Source organism: Mya arenaria, chromosome 11 (genome assembly GCF_026914265.1).
Source record: "Mya arenaria isolate MELC-2E11 chromosome 11, ASM2691426v1".
In the NCBI taxonomy this organism is placed as follows: Eukaryota; Metazoa; Mollusca; class Bivalvia; order Myida; family Myidae; genus Mya; species Mya arenaria.
This window is the reverse complement of record NC_069132.1, coordinates 60,942,299-60,962,120: the sequence shown is the minus strand read 5'-3', so window position 1 is coordinate 60,962,120 and position 19,822 is coordinate 60,942,299. Positions and strand designations below refer to the sequence as shown.

Sequence of the window (19,822 nt, the reverse complement as noted above, 5' to 3'; positions counted from 1 at the left end):
GTTATAATTTCCTTAGTTTCGGTCAGAGCTACAAGATGTTCATCCAAATCACTCGAATTGTTTCCAAAGTCATCATTTGGTTCAGTACAAAATTGGTTTTCATCCACCACAATATCGATATATTTGGAACATGCTGTTTTTTCCTCGGGGAGTTCATTTGTAGTTTTTGTCAGGACTTCAGGATATGAGGTTTCATTTTCAAGGTCAATGCGACATGTATTTAAAGCATCCCGCACCACACACATTACGTCATCATTATATTTGGATGTTGTGCCATGCGTATCTTGATTTATATTCTGGTATAAATCATCTTCGGTTTTTCTGTTTGACATATTTTGACACTCATGTATTAACATAGACAGGGGTGACACTTTTGGAATTGGATTTTCAGTAGCTTCAGTATCACTATACACATCCTCAATACCTCCACTGTGTTCACTAACCTCGTCATTGCCGAGTGCAATACCTTTCTCCATGTCACAGACATCAATGGTAAGTGCATCACTGCTACGTGAGACCTCGATGACCACGTCCTCGAATTTCTTTACATGCTCTTCTGCAAAAGAAGGCAAATTGAAATATTATTATTTTTATTCCAGATCAAACATAAATGAAATTAAATGGCAGATGTATATATTTAAATGTGAAGATGGGCTGGTTCAAGACAATTAAGAACTAACATAAATGACATCACAATTTATGTATGTTGTATGTTATTTTTAAAGTGAGTTAAAAAGTATTTTTATCAATTATTTTTGTTCATTTGTTCTATGTGCCTATCATTATTATTATTATTATTATTATTGTTATTATTATTATTATTATTATTATTATTATTATTATTATTATTATTGTTAATATAAGTAGTAATTATTAGAATTATTAGAATTATTTTTATTATTATTATTATTATTATTATAATAAATCAATATTATTATTATTATCATTATTATTATTATTATTATTATTTTTTATTATTATTATTATTATTTTTTAATAATTATTATTATTTTTTACCGTCAATGTCGATTACCGCCGGTTGTTTTAAGTCTTCTATTTCATCAATCTGTCCTTCCCGCTTTAACTCTTCTGTAAAATCAGAAGATTCTAAGTGCTGTGACTTAGAACAACACAAAAGATTCCCCATTGTCACGTTTGAATCATTAGAAAATCATCAAACGTGTATATCTGCTTGGAGTGCGTTTTGATTGCTGTTGCTATAAAGCGACAACTTAACGTTGTTAACGTCAATTAGTTTGACGTAACAATGACAGTGACTGGTTTAGGTGTTGAAATTTGTTTGCAACAGTTTTGGTAGCGGAAAACCAAAACAATTTGTGTATTGTTTTTTCTATTTTTTAAAATCACTTGTGTTGGGGCATTATATGTCATTTTAATCAAACTCCTTTCCATTACTTGACGTACTAAATAGAACAATAGTAATAGTTGTGAGTAACCTACCTCTATTTTCTTTTTGGTAAATGAGCAATGTCAACTTCCGGTGTAAATACGTAATGATTAAAATAAGTAAACATTTTTTTTACAATTTATTCGTAGCAGTTCTTTATCAACCAGATGCCAGGCGAAATAATTCAGCTTAATGTTGGAGGGAAAAGGTTAGTTTTAACGTTTTATTTGATGTGAAAGAAATACAATTCGGACATAACTATTTTTTCGGACAGAGATTGTCAAATACACTGTAATTTTAATTACACACTGACAGGACTAACTTTGCAGTGATTATTTGTCAGAATAGTTTTACTTCCTTTGCCTTTTCAATTTGGGAAAATAAATGTGAGAAGTCCATAAATTTGGAAAATAAGAAAAAGGTTATTATACTTAAAAAGGTTTATTTTTCTGCTTTTACTGATGTTATTATATATTAAATACAGACTATATTTAAAACATGCAAGACAGCAATTGACGAGCTTGTATGACATCTTTATCTGTTTTTAATGCTTATGGTAAGTATGAAAACAGAGAAAGCATTCTTGATTGAGAAAAAACCGCCCACGACAACATGTTTAGAATGGTTGTCACTCGTGTGTCTGTGGATTTGAAGATAAGGTTTGCACTCAAAATCTGATTTGATGTTGTGTTTTGAACTAAATATTTTGACAGCCACTTTCATTGAAAGTATCGTAAGAAAAAATATCCACGATTCTGTAATCTTAGCACAAGCTCAGCAGGTATTGTTGAAATTCTGCCACTTAAAATAATATGGCCGATATGATTTCGGATGAATTCTTCAATGGACTGATCAGTTGCCGAGAGCCGAAAAACCTGTATTTGCAGAATGCGAACATTTATTTTTGTTGTTGTTGCTAAAGCGAAAAACCACGGAAGAAAAGGGAAAGGGGGAGAGTACTGTAGATGGAAGTTTTCAATCCTTGGTTTATATGTCCCTGTAATAATAATTTTTGAAGTTTTATTAAATACTTTCAAGCTGATTAAAATATAGTTTGTGTTTGTTTTTATTTAATTGGGTAGTAAAAAATATTGTATATGAAAATCATTTTATATTTCACATTTATTTACAGATTTTCTACTTCAAAAGAAACATTGACATGGATTCCAGAATCGTTTTTTACAAGGTTGGTTTAAAGCAAGCTTTGGTCGGCTTTAAGTCAAGTAACTTGACATATACCATTCATAATTTTATGTAAAATATCTTTTTATATCATAGTTTTTAAGAATTCTTAATCTTGTTCTAAACAGGTTAAATTATATAAATATTTATATAAATGGCCATTTCCTTGCCACAGGCAACCATGTGCAGCCCTTTATTGTTGACCCTTGTTCTGGTTTGACCAGGAGTTGCAAATGTCAGCTGTGAGCCTTTAAACATTTAATGTACCATTTATTGTACATTGTACCTCTTTTCTTTCCGCAAGTGTCTCATAATTAGATTAGTTCTACATGTAGTATATAAATTTGAGTTCATAATCATTGGTATTTTTTTCAGTTTACTGAGTGGGAGGATTTCATCACTTAAAGATGAGAAGGGGGCTGTAAGTATTGGGGTCCAGTTTTATCTACCATTTCAGTCATAGTATTAAGGCTTATATAAATTAGTTGCAAGATTTTCATCCCCGCCCGCTCCCTCTTTTTTCCGCAGCCCCTTAAATTTTAATGACTCAATTAAAAATGTTGAACTGGGGTCTGTATCGGTCCGGTACTGTCCAGGAACAGCATTTATCCATACAAGCCGGTGTCGATGTTAACATTCACATGTAAAAGAGGAGAATTGTTACAAAAGTGTTCATGGTTTGTTTAGAAATACATGTATATCGTCCCGTATCATCTTATGCAATAAGAAAGAGCACGAACACTTATATGTTTTAATGATGAAACAGTCATGATTCTAAGAAAAAGTGTTACCCGCCCCCCCCCCCCCATTTTTAAACAAGCATTTGTTGGATGAAATCCTGCAATGAATTTATATTGGCCTAATTTATATTATTATATCTGCTTCAACAACTATATTTTATTTTTTTTGGCTTCAGCATACAATAATGTTTAATCACTATAATCAGTAAATCCCATAGATGCAGTTGTACATAATGGGTAAAATTAATACATTTATTCTCCAGAGTAAAAACTGAACTTTTGAGTTAAACAAGTACATTGTATTGTATCTATATTTAGAAGCCAAACTGTAAGATATACATAACATGTTTGTAGCTTAGAACTAATATTTATTTAATAATAAAAGGTCAATAGTTAGTTAGGTCAATAAATGGACCATGTGTATTATTTTGATTTAAAAAACTGTTCACAAATAGATAATTTTGTCATTATTTTCTTCAGGTTTTCATTGACAGAGACCCGTCCTTGTTTTCTGTGATCCTGAACTATCTGAGAACCAAGGAAGTGGACTTGACGTAAGTAAATAAACAATGAGCATCTCTCTTCCAGACTTCACGAGAATACAACATGACTCCCTTACTTCAGGGGAGGGAAGGAAGGGGAAGGGGAGTGTTGAACCAATTTTAATGGAATAATCTTACTTTGCAATACATAACATTTTATTAATAGCTCCAGATTTAAGCAATGTACATGAATCTTATGCTACTTTTTTCCGTATTGAAATAGTTAAAGAGTATTTAAGTTAAATCTTAGGACTACAAACAGTCATTACCGATTTACTTGTAGATTTTAAAATTTAGGAATTGAGTATCATGGTAAACTACCTAATGCTTCAATATTTAGTAAATTGCTTTTCAGAAATGTGGACGTAGGCAGTCTTAAGCATGAAGCTGAATTCTATGGAATAAAGCCCCTTGGTAAGTTTGGATGATTGTCTGTGTGATTATCTCCCTTGTATTGGTGACCTGGAACTCAATAAAGATGACAGATAAAATCTGGTTATAAAAAGTTTTATTTACATTACACCCAGAAAGCCATTGCCTATGTGGACAAGTATTTACAGGGGAACGCATATACAACAAAGTATTACTATACTTATAACCAACAATTAACTGCCAGTACATCAATAGAAAAACATCAAGCAATAAAGCCAAATGCGTAAAATAAGTTTGACATTTTTACTTTCTATACTGTATGACGATATGAGCCTAGACTTAAAATTGATATTAGCATTGTAGCTCTATAATTAATTTCACATAAAACTTTTATATGTTAGACAGTAAAAGTATCATGATTTTTATCATAATCAATTTCATCTTTGTGTTATTCAGCATCATGTTCCTAGAATCAGTATGAAAGCGTGTTTAGAGCAATTACTACAACATGTTTTCAGTTCGAAGGTTGTGCCTTTGTGAAGAATTAGATGCTGCATCTTGCGGTGATGTTCTCTTCCATGGCTACCTCGGACCTCCATGTATGTCTTTATTATCAAAATAGTTCATTGTTTTATTCTTACTGACTGCCTTTTGAATTATGCTGTTAGTCATTGCAGTGTGTGTTTGAAATTCTAGGTTACTGTTAATTTGAAGTTTACAAGACTGTTTAAAGTAATGAATAAATAAATGATTGAACTGGTTCCAGTCAGAATTGATATTTATGATATCAATATTTATCATATGATATCATTTATAGAATATATTTTTTAGTTCTTGATGCTTACTTGATGCAAAATGTGTTCAAATTGTAACGGACTTGGATGACAAGCTCATAATATGAATTTCTGTGTTGTGAATATGATTTATGTTTAATGACCGCCGCTATACATGTACATAAAAAAAATTATATTCTCATTTATCTGTTTCCATTGTAAAGGTCCACCAGTGCCAGATTTCATGAGGAGCAGGTCACAGTCTGTGGTCAGTGTGGATAATACAGCCAGGACAAACATACAACAGAGGTGAGAATATCATAATGTACAAAGCCTTGAATCTTTGAGACCATTCTTAAAAAAACAAATTTCAAAAGTGGTTGTTGTGAATTTTTTTCCAATCATTCATTATAAAAAGCAATCTACCTACCAGGAGCTGCTGAATGTAATTTGCTTGGTGGCGCTACGTTCACAAATTTCAAACTTTGATGTTCAAAAAGATTAAAAGGAAAAAAAACTAATTTTTTTTTTTCATGTATTGTATTTATTGCAATTTCATTAAAAATTATGGGCGTTTTTCTATTTTTATAGGCATTCTGCAGCAGAAGCCCTTTCCAGCCCCTCAAGAATGGATGACACACATGCACATACCCGCCAGACGTCTGTCGATTTATCCGCCCTGGCTCGTGGAGGATCTCAATCAAGTATCACGCGGACACCATCCACGCATAGCCTGTCCCGTCTAACACTGTCAGCTGATGCCCGCTCAATTTCTCGTCCTGTTCCATATGAGACTTTGAGTAGCCGGTTGGCAAACGCTACCCCCACACATGGTAATAGCAATATTTTGATTATCAATAAAAATAGACCTTAGATGTGTTTTCATTTTACTAGCCTAGAAAAAGAAGAAATGTCAATAAGATCAAGTCCATATATATATATATATATATATATATATATATATATATATATATATATATATATATATATATATATATATATATATATATATATATATATATATACAGTGGTCGAAATTAACACAAGCCCGCAATCCCTGCACTGGTGAAATAACTTCCGGGCTTGCTCGAATTCTGACTTTTATATAACAGGGCTTGTTAAAAAATTGGATGCCAAGCAATAGTAAAAGAGTTTGTTCATCCAAAATTTTAATTTTGATGACTGTATATAAACATTGTATGTAAATAATTTTAAAGTACTTAGGCCTAGTATCATATTATATTAATATCGATTGCACATGTATACTGGATTAATGAATGTCTGCATTGTTGCATGTAAGAAAATCCAGAATTTTTGTCTCTATCTAATCTTTTTATGTGTTATCCACTGTTTTTTAATGACTATCACATCTCTGGCATTTATTGGAATGCCATAACGAGTATATACAACAATTGTCTACAACAATACAAATAGATGATTTCTTATCTACTCTTAATATTATAATTTTATCCTAATTTGATCAAAAGAGAACATTTCTTACCTTATGCACCTCAGGTTACCGGACCGACCCTCTGCGAGTAACAATGATCCGAGGCCACCACAACTGGCTAGCCGTTGCCTTCCCTCACTTTGTCTGCTGCTTTAGGTTAGTTGGTTTCAGGAGCACTTTATATTAGAGGAATTGTTACAAGTCTCAGTGTGAGAAGTATTATAATGTACTGTAAACATTATGACTCAAAATTTTTGTTAAGTCACACTTGGGGATGTGACATGGTCAAGCCATAATGCAGCCTTTATAGGGCACAGGCAAACCTTTATAAACTCATCAACAATTAGTATTTTACTATAACTGGGTTTTCCCTGATGCAGAAAACATGTCTATGATGCAATCTTCTGGCTTAGTAACTCCCTAGAACCCCCAAAATGAATTCAAATTCGAATTTAGGTTGTCCGGTTAGCGCAGTGGTTAGCGCACTCGCTTCTCACCAAGGCGACCCGGGTTCGATTCCCGGCCTGGGCGCATGTGAGTTTGGTTAGTGGTCACCAAGCCGGACAAGTGGGTTTTCTCCGGGTACTCCGGTTTCCCCCACAACACAAGACAACACTCTCGCGCAACATCGTGCCAACGAGAGTGACTTCGTATAAGCTATCATAGCTTCCTTCACAATCGTTGTAAAATATATAATGTTTAAAGTTTAAATTCAAATTGAGTATTAGTTATTGTATTGGGACCCCCAAATTGTCAACCATGTCCATCCCAGAACTCTCAGTTAAAAAATCCCTGGGGAAATCCTGCTATCATGTTGAACATTGTATAAGTATGATCAGGATTGGAACTTTAAACCTCAGCTCTTTTAAAAGATATTGTAAGAAAGAAATGAAAAATTTGTTTAAGACTTATGAGAAACTACATGTATAATACCAAATGTACTATGTGTACCATTTTAGGATGAAGGATTCAACAGGCTGGCATCTGCTGTGGACTAGTGAATACCTTGAAACCCCAATAGAGAGAATTGCCATTAACGCCAAGGTGATGACGTCTAACCAGGATAACTCAAACCGGATGATAGCGGCCTCGGCTGGAAGTATTGTCAGGCTGTGGTCCATCTATGATGATGGCGAATGCAGGGAAATAGGTGAGTGAATTTTTAAAAAATCTAGCAAGATGGTGGTTGCCTTTTCTGAAGGTTTTGTCTGGCTGTGGTCCATTTATGATGGAGGCAAATGAAGGAAATTAGGTGGGTGGATTTTGAGATAACTCTAGCAAGATGATAGCGGCCTTGGCTGGAAGTAGAAAAGTAATGGACCTGGAGAGGTGTACTCATAACATTGATACAGAAAATTACATCTTATTAAACTGACTTTCATATTGCATGTTTATAATGCATACAAAAACAATATGACCAATAAGTACCCTTATTTTTCAGGGGTGTTCAACATGCATGTGTCCGTAGATTCGCTGTTCTTTATTGGAAGTCAGTTGGTGGCACTCAACAAAATGGGCAAAGTTGGTGTGTGGCACTCAATGACTCATAACTGGCAGGTATACCATTGTCTTTTCTATACAAAAAATAAAAAACGTACATCTGCTGATAGTTAAACAGTTGTTCTAAGAATAGTTATTACTTCACAATCTCCTCATACAGTCATGTTTCTTCCATTAAAAATAATAAATAGACTTATATCTTGGGAGATATCAGTTTTGAACATCGAAATGACATTTTTAAATTTACAAATAACATATAAAGCAAGTACATATATCGAGATACTCATGTTATTTGGAATGTTTTTTGAGCGAATTTATTGCTTCGTTTTAGATCCAGGATGTTGTTCCTATCACCAGCTATGATAAGGCTGGCTCATTCCTCTTGCTTGGTTGTGAAAATGGTTCAGTATACTACATTGGTAAGTATTGGTATCATTTCAAGAAAACATAAGTGACATTTTGTAAGACCACAGAAAATTGTTGATGATGATGATGATGGTGTATGTAAAGTGTGTGTGAGTATGAAACAGCCGCCTGGTTAGCTCAGTTGGTTAGAGCCCAGTGCTAGTGTTCCAGCTTTCATTGGTTCAAGCCCCACACCAGGAGCCTCTGTCATCCATTAACGTTAATTGGGTGAGAATTGTAGTGTGTGTGTGGGTAACAACCAGCTGCCTGGTTAGCTCAGTTGGTTAGAGCCCAGTGCAGGTGTTCCGGCGGTCATTAGTTCAAGCCCCACACCAGGAGCCTCTGTCATCCATTAAGGTTAATGGGTGGAGAATTGTAGTGTGTGTTGGTAAGAACCAGCTGCCTGATTAGCTCAGTTTGAGCGCTGTGCTAGTGTTCCGGCGATCATGGGTTTGAGCTCACACTGGCCACACTTTTCTGCCCAGATTTATTTCATTTATGTGTATGGCTATGCAATTTATTATTTGTATAGTAAAAAACCAGTGCTACGCATGAATTCCCGTTCATCCAGATATAACCACGGTATAAAATGATAATAACAATAGTTACATATTGCCAATTAAGGTTAGAAATACACAGAATTTAGTCAAGATCACCACCTTAGGTGACAATCTTTGTAAAAGTTGTTTTTAAAGCTGCACTTTCACAGATTGACCATTTTAACAACTTTTTTATTTTTTGTCTTGGAAAGAGCAAATGTTTGCGTAAATATCTTTAAACCAATCATATAAGATTGCTGACAAAAATTCAGATCGTAGATTTTCATATTTCCATTCGAAGATTAATTTTTTATGGTTTAAGAAAAATGCTTAAAACATCAATTTTTGAACTTGTATAAAAATCTGCGATCTGATTTTTTTGTCAGCAGTCTTATATAACTAGTTTCCATGGAGTTTCACAAAAATTGGCTCGTTCCATGACAAAAAATGAAAAAGTTGTGAAATTGTTAAATCTGTGAGAGTGCAGCTTTAAATACCTACCCAAAACTTGACAAGCTACAGTGTATGTCACAAAAACTAACGATACACTTACATTTCCAGACATGCAAAAGTTTCCGTTACGTATGAAGGACAATGATCTCTTGGTGACAGAGTTGTACCGTGACCCTGCCGGGGATAAAGTCACGGCGCTCAGTGTGTATCTTACGCCAAAAACCAGTAAGTCACTGTGTCTTATTTAACAGAATAGCTATCAATGTTTATCAAATTCGTTTAAATTACCGGTACTTCAAACCTCAAAAATTGAGAGGTAATAGACAATATTTGAATGTACATGTATACCTGTACAATTACTAGGTAGTTTAAAAATCTTAAACGCATGATTTGTTCTTTATATACAGGGATGTGATTTGTCCGTGGATTTACGGAATTCCGAGGATCTTATGTCCCCAGGGACCCCCCCCCCCCCAAAAAAAATAAATAAAATAAATATATATATTATTTTTTTTAGCTGATTTAAAAAGTTACTAAAGTGCTTTTGGTTGTAAGAGTTGATAATCCAGTGTTTGCTTCAAATTTAAAGTAAGAAAAGCCCTCAAAAGAGCTTCTAAAAAGCCAGTGTGCTTTTGACCCCAAAAGTGCCCCAGTGCCCCAGAACCTATGGCGGAAATGGTTTCAGCCCTCCAGCTGCCAGGTCAATCACATCCCTGATAAAGAAACCATACAAAACTATGTTAGACAATATTGAAACTGTTTTTTTCTTACATGAGTTGTAACACTTAATATTTCCTTGCTAGGCCAGTCACCATTGTTAGGTCGAAATGAAGTACAAGGTTTTATCTGGTTGTTTGTGTTTACCGTTTAAGCTATTCCCATTCCGTTGCTTATTTTCAAATTAACCACTTTGCTTATATTATTAAAAGCATGTTTTAGTTTATGGAAGCAATTTCTGACAATTTGGTGAAAAAGTTCTGAAATTTTTCAAAAACAGGTTTTTAGTACTTGCCCTCTTTCTTAAACCAACATCATTATGATGAATAAATACAGACATTAAATCATTATTGTTTACATGTATGAACAAAGGATGTTTCTTTAATTTTATACAAGAAGAAATTTTAAGCATTACATAAATTTTCTACAAATGACAACCTGAATATTCTGCTTTCTTTCAGGTCTTAGTGGTAACTGGATAGAAATAGCCTATGGTACAAGTTCGGGCACAGTGCGGGTGATTGTACAACACCCAGAGACCGTGGGGCACGGACCACAGTTGTTTCAGACCTTCACTGTACATCGTAGTCCCGTCACTAAAGTCATGTTGTCCGAGAAACACCTGGTTTCAGGTAGGCGTAGTTTGAGCGTGTTGTTAAGCTTGTCTATTTTCAAAAGAAATAAGTTGACATATTGCCATACCCTTAGTGTAATCTTCAACATCATGGATAAACTCATGAAAAAATACATTCTTATGAAACTTAGTCCACATTGTCACCCTAGCGCGGTAACTCAATAACTGCATATAGAAATGGAGAGAAATATTGAGTTATTACATTTAATTAGGTGACATCATGTTAGCCATGCATAAGCAACCGTCTCCGTGGCCTAGTGGTTATGCGTCCGCCTACTGACCGGGAGGTCGTGGGTTCAATCCCTGGCCGCGTCATACCAAAAGACGTTAAAAGTTGGTACAAGTAGCTCCCTTGCCTGGCGCTTGGCATTTAAAGGGTAGTGCTTGGAAAAGTGGTGTACTCAGTACTGGTTTAACCCAGGAAAGTTGTACCCCGTGTATCGGTGCACCGAGCACGTAAAAGAACCAAGGGGTCTCTTCGAAAAAGAGCTAGGGTATCATACCCGGACTTCCTTGTATCCCACCACTGTCTCTTCAGCATGCTGTCCCTTCAGCAAAAACAAAGAACCCCGTTGGAAATAAGTGCTTGCACTTTCACAGGTTATCCTTGACCGCAAGGTCTAAAGAAATACTACAACAACAACAACAAGCAGGGCCCATTAACTCTGGTTCTATGCTCCATGTTATAATTCCTACCTAAACTCATTAAATCATACACTAGTTTTGTTGGAACGCTTAACATACTATATATAAGTATTAGCCCATCCACTAACAAACAGTACATGCGTGAAATACAATACATGAAACATAAGCGTTGTATAAAATAATACCAAATATATAATTTTTTTGAAAAGATGGAGACAGGAACCAAACTTTCTATATTTCAGTGTGTTCGGAGTATAACCATGTACGTACATGGAGCGTGACCAGGTTTCGTGGAATGATTTCTACCCAGCCCGGCTCCACCCCGCTGGCGTCTTTCAAAGTTATCTCACTTGAGGATTATGACCCACAGAACAACTACATGGCCGGGAATGACTTCGGTAAGGCATAGTTAGATTGAGCTGGATGTAGATATTTGTACTTATACTGAGGGAATTTGATTTACAGCATAGTTTCTTTGGAATCAGATTGTTTATCAAATAACTTGAGCACACTTACCCCCAAATAGGATTTACCACAGTTAATACAATTGTTTTGATAACAAGAAAGGATGAATAAATGTCGAAAACTATGGTTTTTATCAAGGATACGGTGTTTAATTTGAAAGAAAGGTGCAGAAAGCATGGTATTTCTACCTTATGAGACTATAGTAGAGCACAGTAAATATTTTAGCACTGACCATAAAATGCATTATTTAGTAAGAATTTAAAGGTTTTATAACTCAAAAATTATGTTAGTGTATGTATTTATTTTGAATAAGAGTGTCATTTTAATAGTTCAATGTATATCCTTGGATTAAAACATGAATTTTCTAATGTAAATATGAAAAAATGAGATCTGATCTTTTGTATGCAGTCTTGTGTCTATGGTTTCCAGATATTTGCACAATAATATGCTTACTCTAAGGCAAAAAAAATAAAAAAAGTTGTCAAAACAGTCAATCTGAGAGTGCAGCTTTAAGATAATTTTTAGAATGTTGCCTTGGTGTTCTGGTTTGCCTGCGCCCATAACATATATAGCATAAGTATAAGATATGAAGTAATTAACAATGTCACATATGCCCAGGTCCATTCGGGGAGCAGGACGACCAGCAAGTGTTTGTACAGAAGGTTGTCCCAGAAACAGACCAGCTTTTCATTAGGCTGTCCTCATCAGGGAAAAGGTTTTTTAAATATAATATTAAATAATACCTTTTAATTGGTCTAGTTTGCCTTTTAGGGGAAAAATAACTTTTATCAGCGATGTCATTTTATAACATCTTGGCCATAACTCCTTAATAAGATTTACATGAGACTTTGTAGAACAATGATTATACACCTTAAATAAGTTTGATAATTTAATGTAAATTATAAACTTTGTAGAACTGCTTAAAACGATTACCTTAAAGAAGTTTGATAATTTATTGTAAATGTAATTTTAAACTTATCTTCAATTTAGATTAACTTAATTTATTATTTGAATACAAAATCTTACATGTTTACCAAATAAAATAAACTGAAATAATTGTTCCTCATAATTATAAGTATTATATGCATTGTTTTCTCCATTTCCAGAGTTTGTGTGATTAAATCTGTGGATGGGACAACTATCAGCGCTTTCCGTGTGCACGAGTGTGAGGGGTCAAGCAGAATGGGATCCCGGCCCCGCAGGTTCCTCTTCACGGGGCACACAAACGGGGGTATACAGATGTGGGATCTCACTACGGCCCTGGACCTCATGAGCCCAACTGAAGACGGTATGTGTATTGTGGGTCTCATTTCTTATGATGATGTTAAAAAATATTATTAAAATTTATTGGTATTGAAATTGTTGTATGCATTTGATAATTTACATTGGGTTAGACTACATAATCAAGGTTAGCCTCTCACCCAAAAGGTTGTAGGTTCAATTCCTATCAGGGGTACTTTACGTTCTCATGGCCAGGACAGGGTTCTGGTTTTTACTCAGGAAATGGACTTGAGAGTGACTCTTTATGCTTTCAGCTTTCATGCCAATCCAGCTTAATTAAATTAGAGTATACGTAACAATCAAGGTTAGGTTCAAGTATGCACAAAGTGCTGAATAATTCAAGTTTGCAACAACATTGTACTTAGGTTAGTATTTGCCAAGGACATAGTATGATGATATAATGAATTTTCAAATGCACATTGTAAAGACATTTTTTAAGAGTAAAAGCAAAATCAGCTGTAAAGGGACTAGACACCAAATGGTCCCAAAATCGTCAGTTTTTCCTCAAAACAAGCCTAGAATTGTCAATACGAGCTAGTATGATGCCGATAGTACATCATTTTACACTATTAAAAGAGTAAGTATTTTGTCACTGTCTTAGCTGGGTTTACCCGTTTGAAAATAGCAATAATGTTTTTCCAGTGTATAGTCTCTATATTTAGCATGTGAAGTCATGTGATTAGTACATATACATATACCAACGTTATTTTTTATATTTACTGGGATTTACGAGGTAGAGGGACCCAGTAAATTTTGAATAGAAAAAGACACAAAAACTGCAAGATACATTTGTGGTAAGAGATGTTATACATCAGTAAGTAAGATTCAATGCGTTGCTTTCAATTCTATGTAAGTTTTTGACTATTTCTTTTTTTTTCATGAGGTGTCTAGTCCCTTTAATGCACTAATGACCAGGATATCTTGACACAATTTTCAGGTCTAGGGTCATATTCAATATATACAACTTAGATTGATCATAATCTAAGGAGCAAAATTTAAGCGCTTTCATTGGCCAATTAATCTTTTATGACCAATCAAAACAGCCAGATTTCACTTTTATCTTAAGTTCAATCTAAGATGTTTATTGAATATGTCCACTAGTTGATACAGAAACCAGTTGTCGTTTACATGTGTATGTTTTAATATGACTATAAATTCATTACAGTCCAAGAACAGACACTGGGTGGCCCCACCCCCAAGGAGTTAGTTCGCCTTCTAGACCAGTGTGACATCTGCCAATCCCTGAACTCCACCCCCTGTATAAGCCCCTCACCATCACTCATGGCTAGCTCCATGCACAGACCCACCATGGAGGGACAAGGAGCTACAGGTGAGATACATGGTGCTTCTACAGTTTTTATTTCCAATGGTGCTTCTACAGTTTTTATTTCCAATGGTGCTTCTACAGTTTTTATTTCCAATGGTGCTTCTACAGTTTTTATTTCCAATGGTGCTTCTACAGTTTTTATTTCCAATGGTGCTTCTACAGTTTTTATTTCCAATGGTGCTTCTACAGTTTTTATTTCCAATGGTGCTTCTACAGTTTTTATTTCCAATGGTGCTTCTACAGTTTTTATTTCCAATGGTGCTTCTACAGTTTTTATTTCCAATGGTGCTTCTACAGTTTTTATTTCCAATGGTGCTTCTACAGTTTTTATTTCCAATGGTGCTTCTACAGTTTTTATTTCCAATGGTGCTTCTACAGTTTTTATTTCCAATGGTGCTTCTACAGTTTTTATTTCCAATGGTGCTTCTACAGTTTTTATTTCCAATGGTGCTTCTACAGTTTTTATTTCCAATGGTGCTTCTACAGTTTTTATTTCCAATGGTGCTTCTACAGTTTTTATTTCCAATGGTGCTTCTACAGTTTTTATTTCCAATGGTGCTTCTACAGTTTTTATTTCCAACCAAGGTATTGTAGGCATACAGAGGAATTAAAATGGTGGTCATTGTTTATTCAACTCTCTTGTAGAGTATAACTTTAATATATGTCATTATTAATAATTGGAAATATCCTGTGTATTATAGTTTATGTAAAAAGCAATGGTTTCTACATTTTATAACATAAATAACACATGTACATGAAGATTTCAAGAATACCAAACAATTGTTATCAATCTCCGCACATTAGTAACAGTCAAAACTCATTGGCTCAAACTCTTAGGGACTAGTGAAAATGCCTGGAGCCCCCTAAAATTGGAGCCAAGCGGAAATTCTTACATTCAGTATCAAGAAACATCCAGTATGAACCATAGAGGATTTCAGGCCAACAGGGTTCAACTGTAACTGGTAGATGCTTTGTCATCATATTCGGTGAAACACGCCAATGACATTAACAAACTATTTCCCTCCCAGGTGCCCTTTCCACATCAGAAGCAAATGAGAGCGTGGAGGAATTAGGTGCGGTTGGCGGGGCAACAAAGGCTCCCGTGCCACAGGTCACCTATAGACTCTGATGTTTGTGCATGTGGCTGTGAACAGTTGTGTTTTCTGAGGGCTTTTGCTTGCATAGTTAGCTGTGAGTATATTTGGTTATTATTACAACAATAACAGTTGGGGTGACGGTTACTAAACAGAAAGGCAGTATTTTATTTTGTGAACTCCTGTTATATTCTGATACTTATGAAAGCTTTGTAAGTTTATAATGTACAAAAGAAATACTGACCACTGAAGATTATTCATTGGCCATTTTTTAAGGAATATTAAGATTATGCCATTTCATTTGAGAGTTTAAATTTGCAGTCTTTGTAAGAGTGAATGCAAATAATTTAAGGCTTTAAAACAGTTGAAATCCTTGGAGTTTCTTTAATTGGTAAACCTTTATTAATAAAAAGAATAATGGAATAAAATAGAAGTAAAGACCTGAATGTCAATTTGAGTTCCAGGCTTAATAAAGTTTTTAAAAAAAACACACTAAAAAATGGTATGTTGAAAAGGGACAATAACTTAATAATTTTCTATTTCAGACAATGAAATAAATAATTTTAGACAAATGAAATAAAGAATTATTGAAATTATAATTAATTTATATTTATAAATTATTTAATAAAATTATTTTTAATCTAACTAACAATGCTACTAATTGATTATGATTACAGTATTATGTGTAACTTCTAATATGAAACAGTTTTACTTAACCTTAGTGATATATATTACAAAAATAATAGATAACACATATATATACCTGTTCCAAAAATAATACTTCAGTTATGGTTTGTGTTTAATTGTACTGACATGTTGTGAACATACCTGTATATGCTGGATGTATGTTCTCATTAATGATAATTTTTACTAACTTCATGTATGAGTAACAGTTAGATGAAATGAAGTAAATTCTTAATGAATAAGAATGGGCAGAGGAAGTGCAGCGAAGAACCTATTTTTAATCGTTAAGAAATTACTTTCTATACAGATTAATAAATGATGCTTTTAAAGTAAAATAACATTTACTAATAGTTAGTTTTTAATGAATAGAACAAAATAACTGCTAATAAAATACTAAACAGTGATTTTTTTTGGAATTATTTTTAACGCCTGTGTGCCTTGTGAAAAAAAGTTGACTTTGGGAAAAATACAAAATCAGGCCAAAACAGCTAAAATAATGGCAAATTTACATGTTTTAACTTTTTTATACATACATTATGCTGTGAAAGAGTAAAATCAACAAGATTTTGTTTATATTTCAACAAATTTATCACTTTTTTATTCATTAACGTAATCTGCATAAATTTGTCAAATTGGGAAAATTTGTAAAATTTTGAGAAAAATTGACAATTTTTCGCAAGGGGAAACAGCCTTTAGAAGGCAGCAAATTAAACCAAAAAAATCACTGCTAATATAAATTTTTCGTTTTTAATTGCTCTTAATGTTTTATAAAACATTTTATCACATGCTTCTCCTTGTTTCCAGTAAAATATAACCATCATAACACATAGAATAGTATAGTATAGGGTTTTATGTTTTGTTTCTTACTGGATAACATCCCAGTATTCATTCTACTTATAATTTAAATTATCAGCTATATTTTGTTTTTAATTCTTTTAGGTATTCAATTAATGTCATGCTTGTAGTGCAGGAAAATCATTACTTTGTGAAAAGAAATGCATACTGTACATGTAATAGAAGAATCTCACACTGCTCATCATTTAATACACAATTTGATTCCAGCTCGTCTTGGCAATATTTTAGAAAGCTCGCCAAAGGCTCGCTTCTTAACAATTTTCCGACCTCAAAGAAAATTGTGTATTATAAGACAACTTGTGACACATCCAATATATTATTTTTTACTGTTTAGCAAGCACTTTTTAGCAGGTTTGTAATGTATTTTTGTATGTTATCATTGATGTTAATGTTGTTTTTTTACAGAAAACCTATTTGGAACATGACTGGCGAGAAAGCAAGAACAACAGCTACTGGGTATAACAAATATGATAGACAATAAAATACATCCAGCTCTCAAAATGGAAATGGATTGATCTCCGACTGAACAAGACTTGAGCAATTCAATTTCAGTCTTCCTAGGATTAAGAATTAAACAGAAGAATTTGTACATTTTGTTTCAAAAAATAATTGTTATTTGTTGTACGATATTTATGTCTTCATTCTCTGCTTCTCAACGTCTATGTTACGTACATATATGTATATTGTCAGTTAGAATACTTAATGTACTTAATTTATAGTGAAGAGTTGTGAATGAATGCAGTCGAAACCTGTTGGCTCAATATCCCAGGGGCCGGCCAAAATACTTTGAGCTTCGGGAATATCAAGCCAAGCGGGAATGCTTTCAGAAAGTCAAACAAAATCAGTCCTCTACATCCAGTTCGAGCCAACGAGGAAATCAAGCCAAGCGATATCGCACCAACAGGTTTTGACTGTATTTCCAGATTATGATTTAAAAATCCAATGTCAATGTATTCACACCAAAATTATTAATGGCAAGAACATTTCTGAAAACTGATTGTTAAAAGCTGATGTATCATGACTTGACAAGACAACTTGTTTGAATACTTGGGTTACAAAGGCGAGGTGTTCTGTAATTTACCGACAGAAGTACCTGTAACTGCTTTACTTAAGAATGCTTTAACACAACATGCCATGGTTTAGTCATAGTAATATAGCATCACAGAGCGAATTGCTGATGCAACAGCTATCCTCAGGAGAGCGAATTGCTGATGCAACAGCTATCCTCAGGAGAGCGAATCGCTGATGCAACAGCTATCCTCAGGAGAGCGAATTGCTGATGCAACAGCTATCCTCAGGAGAGCGAATCGCTGATGCAACAGCTATCCTCAGGAGAGCGAATCGCTGATGCAACAGCTATCCTCAGCAGAGCGAATTGCTGATGCAACAGCTGTCCTCAGCAGAGCGAATCGCTGATGCAACAGCTATCCTCAGCAGAGCGAATTGCTGATGCAACAGCTATCCTCAGCAGAGCGAATCGCTGATGCAACAGCTATCCTCAGCAGAGCGAATTGCTGATGCAACAGCTATCCTCAGCAGAGCGAATTGCTGATGCAACAGCTATCCTCAGCAGAGCGAATTGCCGATGTAACAGCTATCCTCAGATTATCAATATAACTAAGGGATGTAGCCGAAGGTTAAAATAATCATATTTCTTATAGCTTGTTTTAATTTCATTATGTTATAAGCATTACATTTTATTTGTAATCTTTATTCATCATATACAGAGGTTGCGAAAACACTACATATATATGTAATGTTGAGTCCAAAAGTTGTTTGGGAAACCTCTCTGTATAAAATGAGATCTCATACTGTTTTCCTCTAAATGATTATATGTCATAACTGCCATGTCTGTATTAACGATCAATCCCGTCTTTATGTGTATACATTATTTTTATTCGTAATATCCTTTATGAAAAGGTTGGGCATTTCTATTATAGACGATGTTAAAGGTATCATCGCTTGATTTAGGATTCATACATAAGAGCTATTCATTTGAATAGACATCGTGTATTTGGTAGAGATACCTCCAGTTGACCCATGTTAATTGTTGTACTTAAATATTAGCATAGCTTCACACGCTTCATGTACGGTGTGTTTTTGCTCAATGTTAAATGTGTCATTGTTATTAGCTTTGTTGTTATTCAATATGCTACTAAAGTTTCTATTTATTTATGCATGTGCAATAAGTATTTTGAACAATAAAAGAAACAGGAAGCTTTTGTGTTGTTCACATCAGTATTTAGCTGGTTTTGCAATTTAGCGTGCACATACACACTCAAGTAGTTATATTGGCTATGTCGAAAACTATGCAAGAAGAATTTTAATATAACTTGGTACAGTGAGTGTATACCACATGATAAATTGCATCATAAATGCTTCAGAAGGCAATGATTTGCTCAGAACGAGGACTTTAAACAAAGATAAATTAACCATTTCTTCACCATTGAAACATAGCACAGTTTACGCCGCTTACAGAAACCCGAGTTTGGTCTTTTACCATAGTTTGATTGAGTTTTACCCGAGTTTGATTGAGAGTTTAGCTTCTTAAAACTCCGACAAACCTGATGAAGGACAAACCTGATGAAGCACTGTCATAACATTATTTTGAAAACAGGTTGTCAGTGTTTGAGGAAACTAATCACCTAATCATACTCCGGTACTGATGAAACGAAGGCGGGGCTCTTTTAGCGGCATAGACTGCCCTTTGTTTTATTTAAAATGAAAAAAAAATAATCAAAGTTATGTTTCTTTTA

The 19,822-nt window shown here is 34.3% G+C and overlaps 1 protein-coding gene across 2 annotated transcripts; it reads left to right on the top strand.

The window, feature by feature from the left end:
- Positions 1-1,485: 1,485 nt before the first annotated feature.
- On the top strand, positions 1,486-19,284 carry LOC128208205 (BTB/POZ domain-containing protein KCTD3-like). Of its 2 annotated transcripts, none has more exons than XR_008256870.1 (20): positions 1,486-1,616; positions 2,541-2,594; positions 2,966-3,011; positions 3,811-3,884; positions 4,228-4,286; positions 4,763-4,843; positions 5,242-5,326; positions 5,609-5,850; positions 6,533-6,623; positions 7,427-7,617; positions 7,909-8,024; positions 8,299-8,386; positions 9,473-9,589; positions 10,543-10,713; positions 11,603-11,758; positions 12,444-12,540; positions 12,932-13,113; positions 14,272-14,436; positions 15,462-15,624; positions 17,472-19,284. XR_008256870.1 is itself a non-coding variant. In XM_052911655.1 (20 exons), the coding sequence occupies exons 1-20, from the start codon at positions 1,576-1,578 to the stop codon at positions 17,526-17,528; spliced, it is 2,196 nt and encodes a 731-aa protein (XP_052767615.1). In that variant the 5' UTR covers positions 1,486-1,575; the 3' UTR covers positions 17,529-19,284. The 2 variants fall into 2 exon arrangements, 1 of the variants encoding a protein (XP_052767615.1); XM_052911655.1 differs by having other exon boundaries at positions 15,462-15,544.
- The last annotated feature ends 538 nt before the right edge of the window (positions 19,285-19,822 follow it).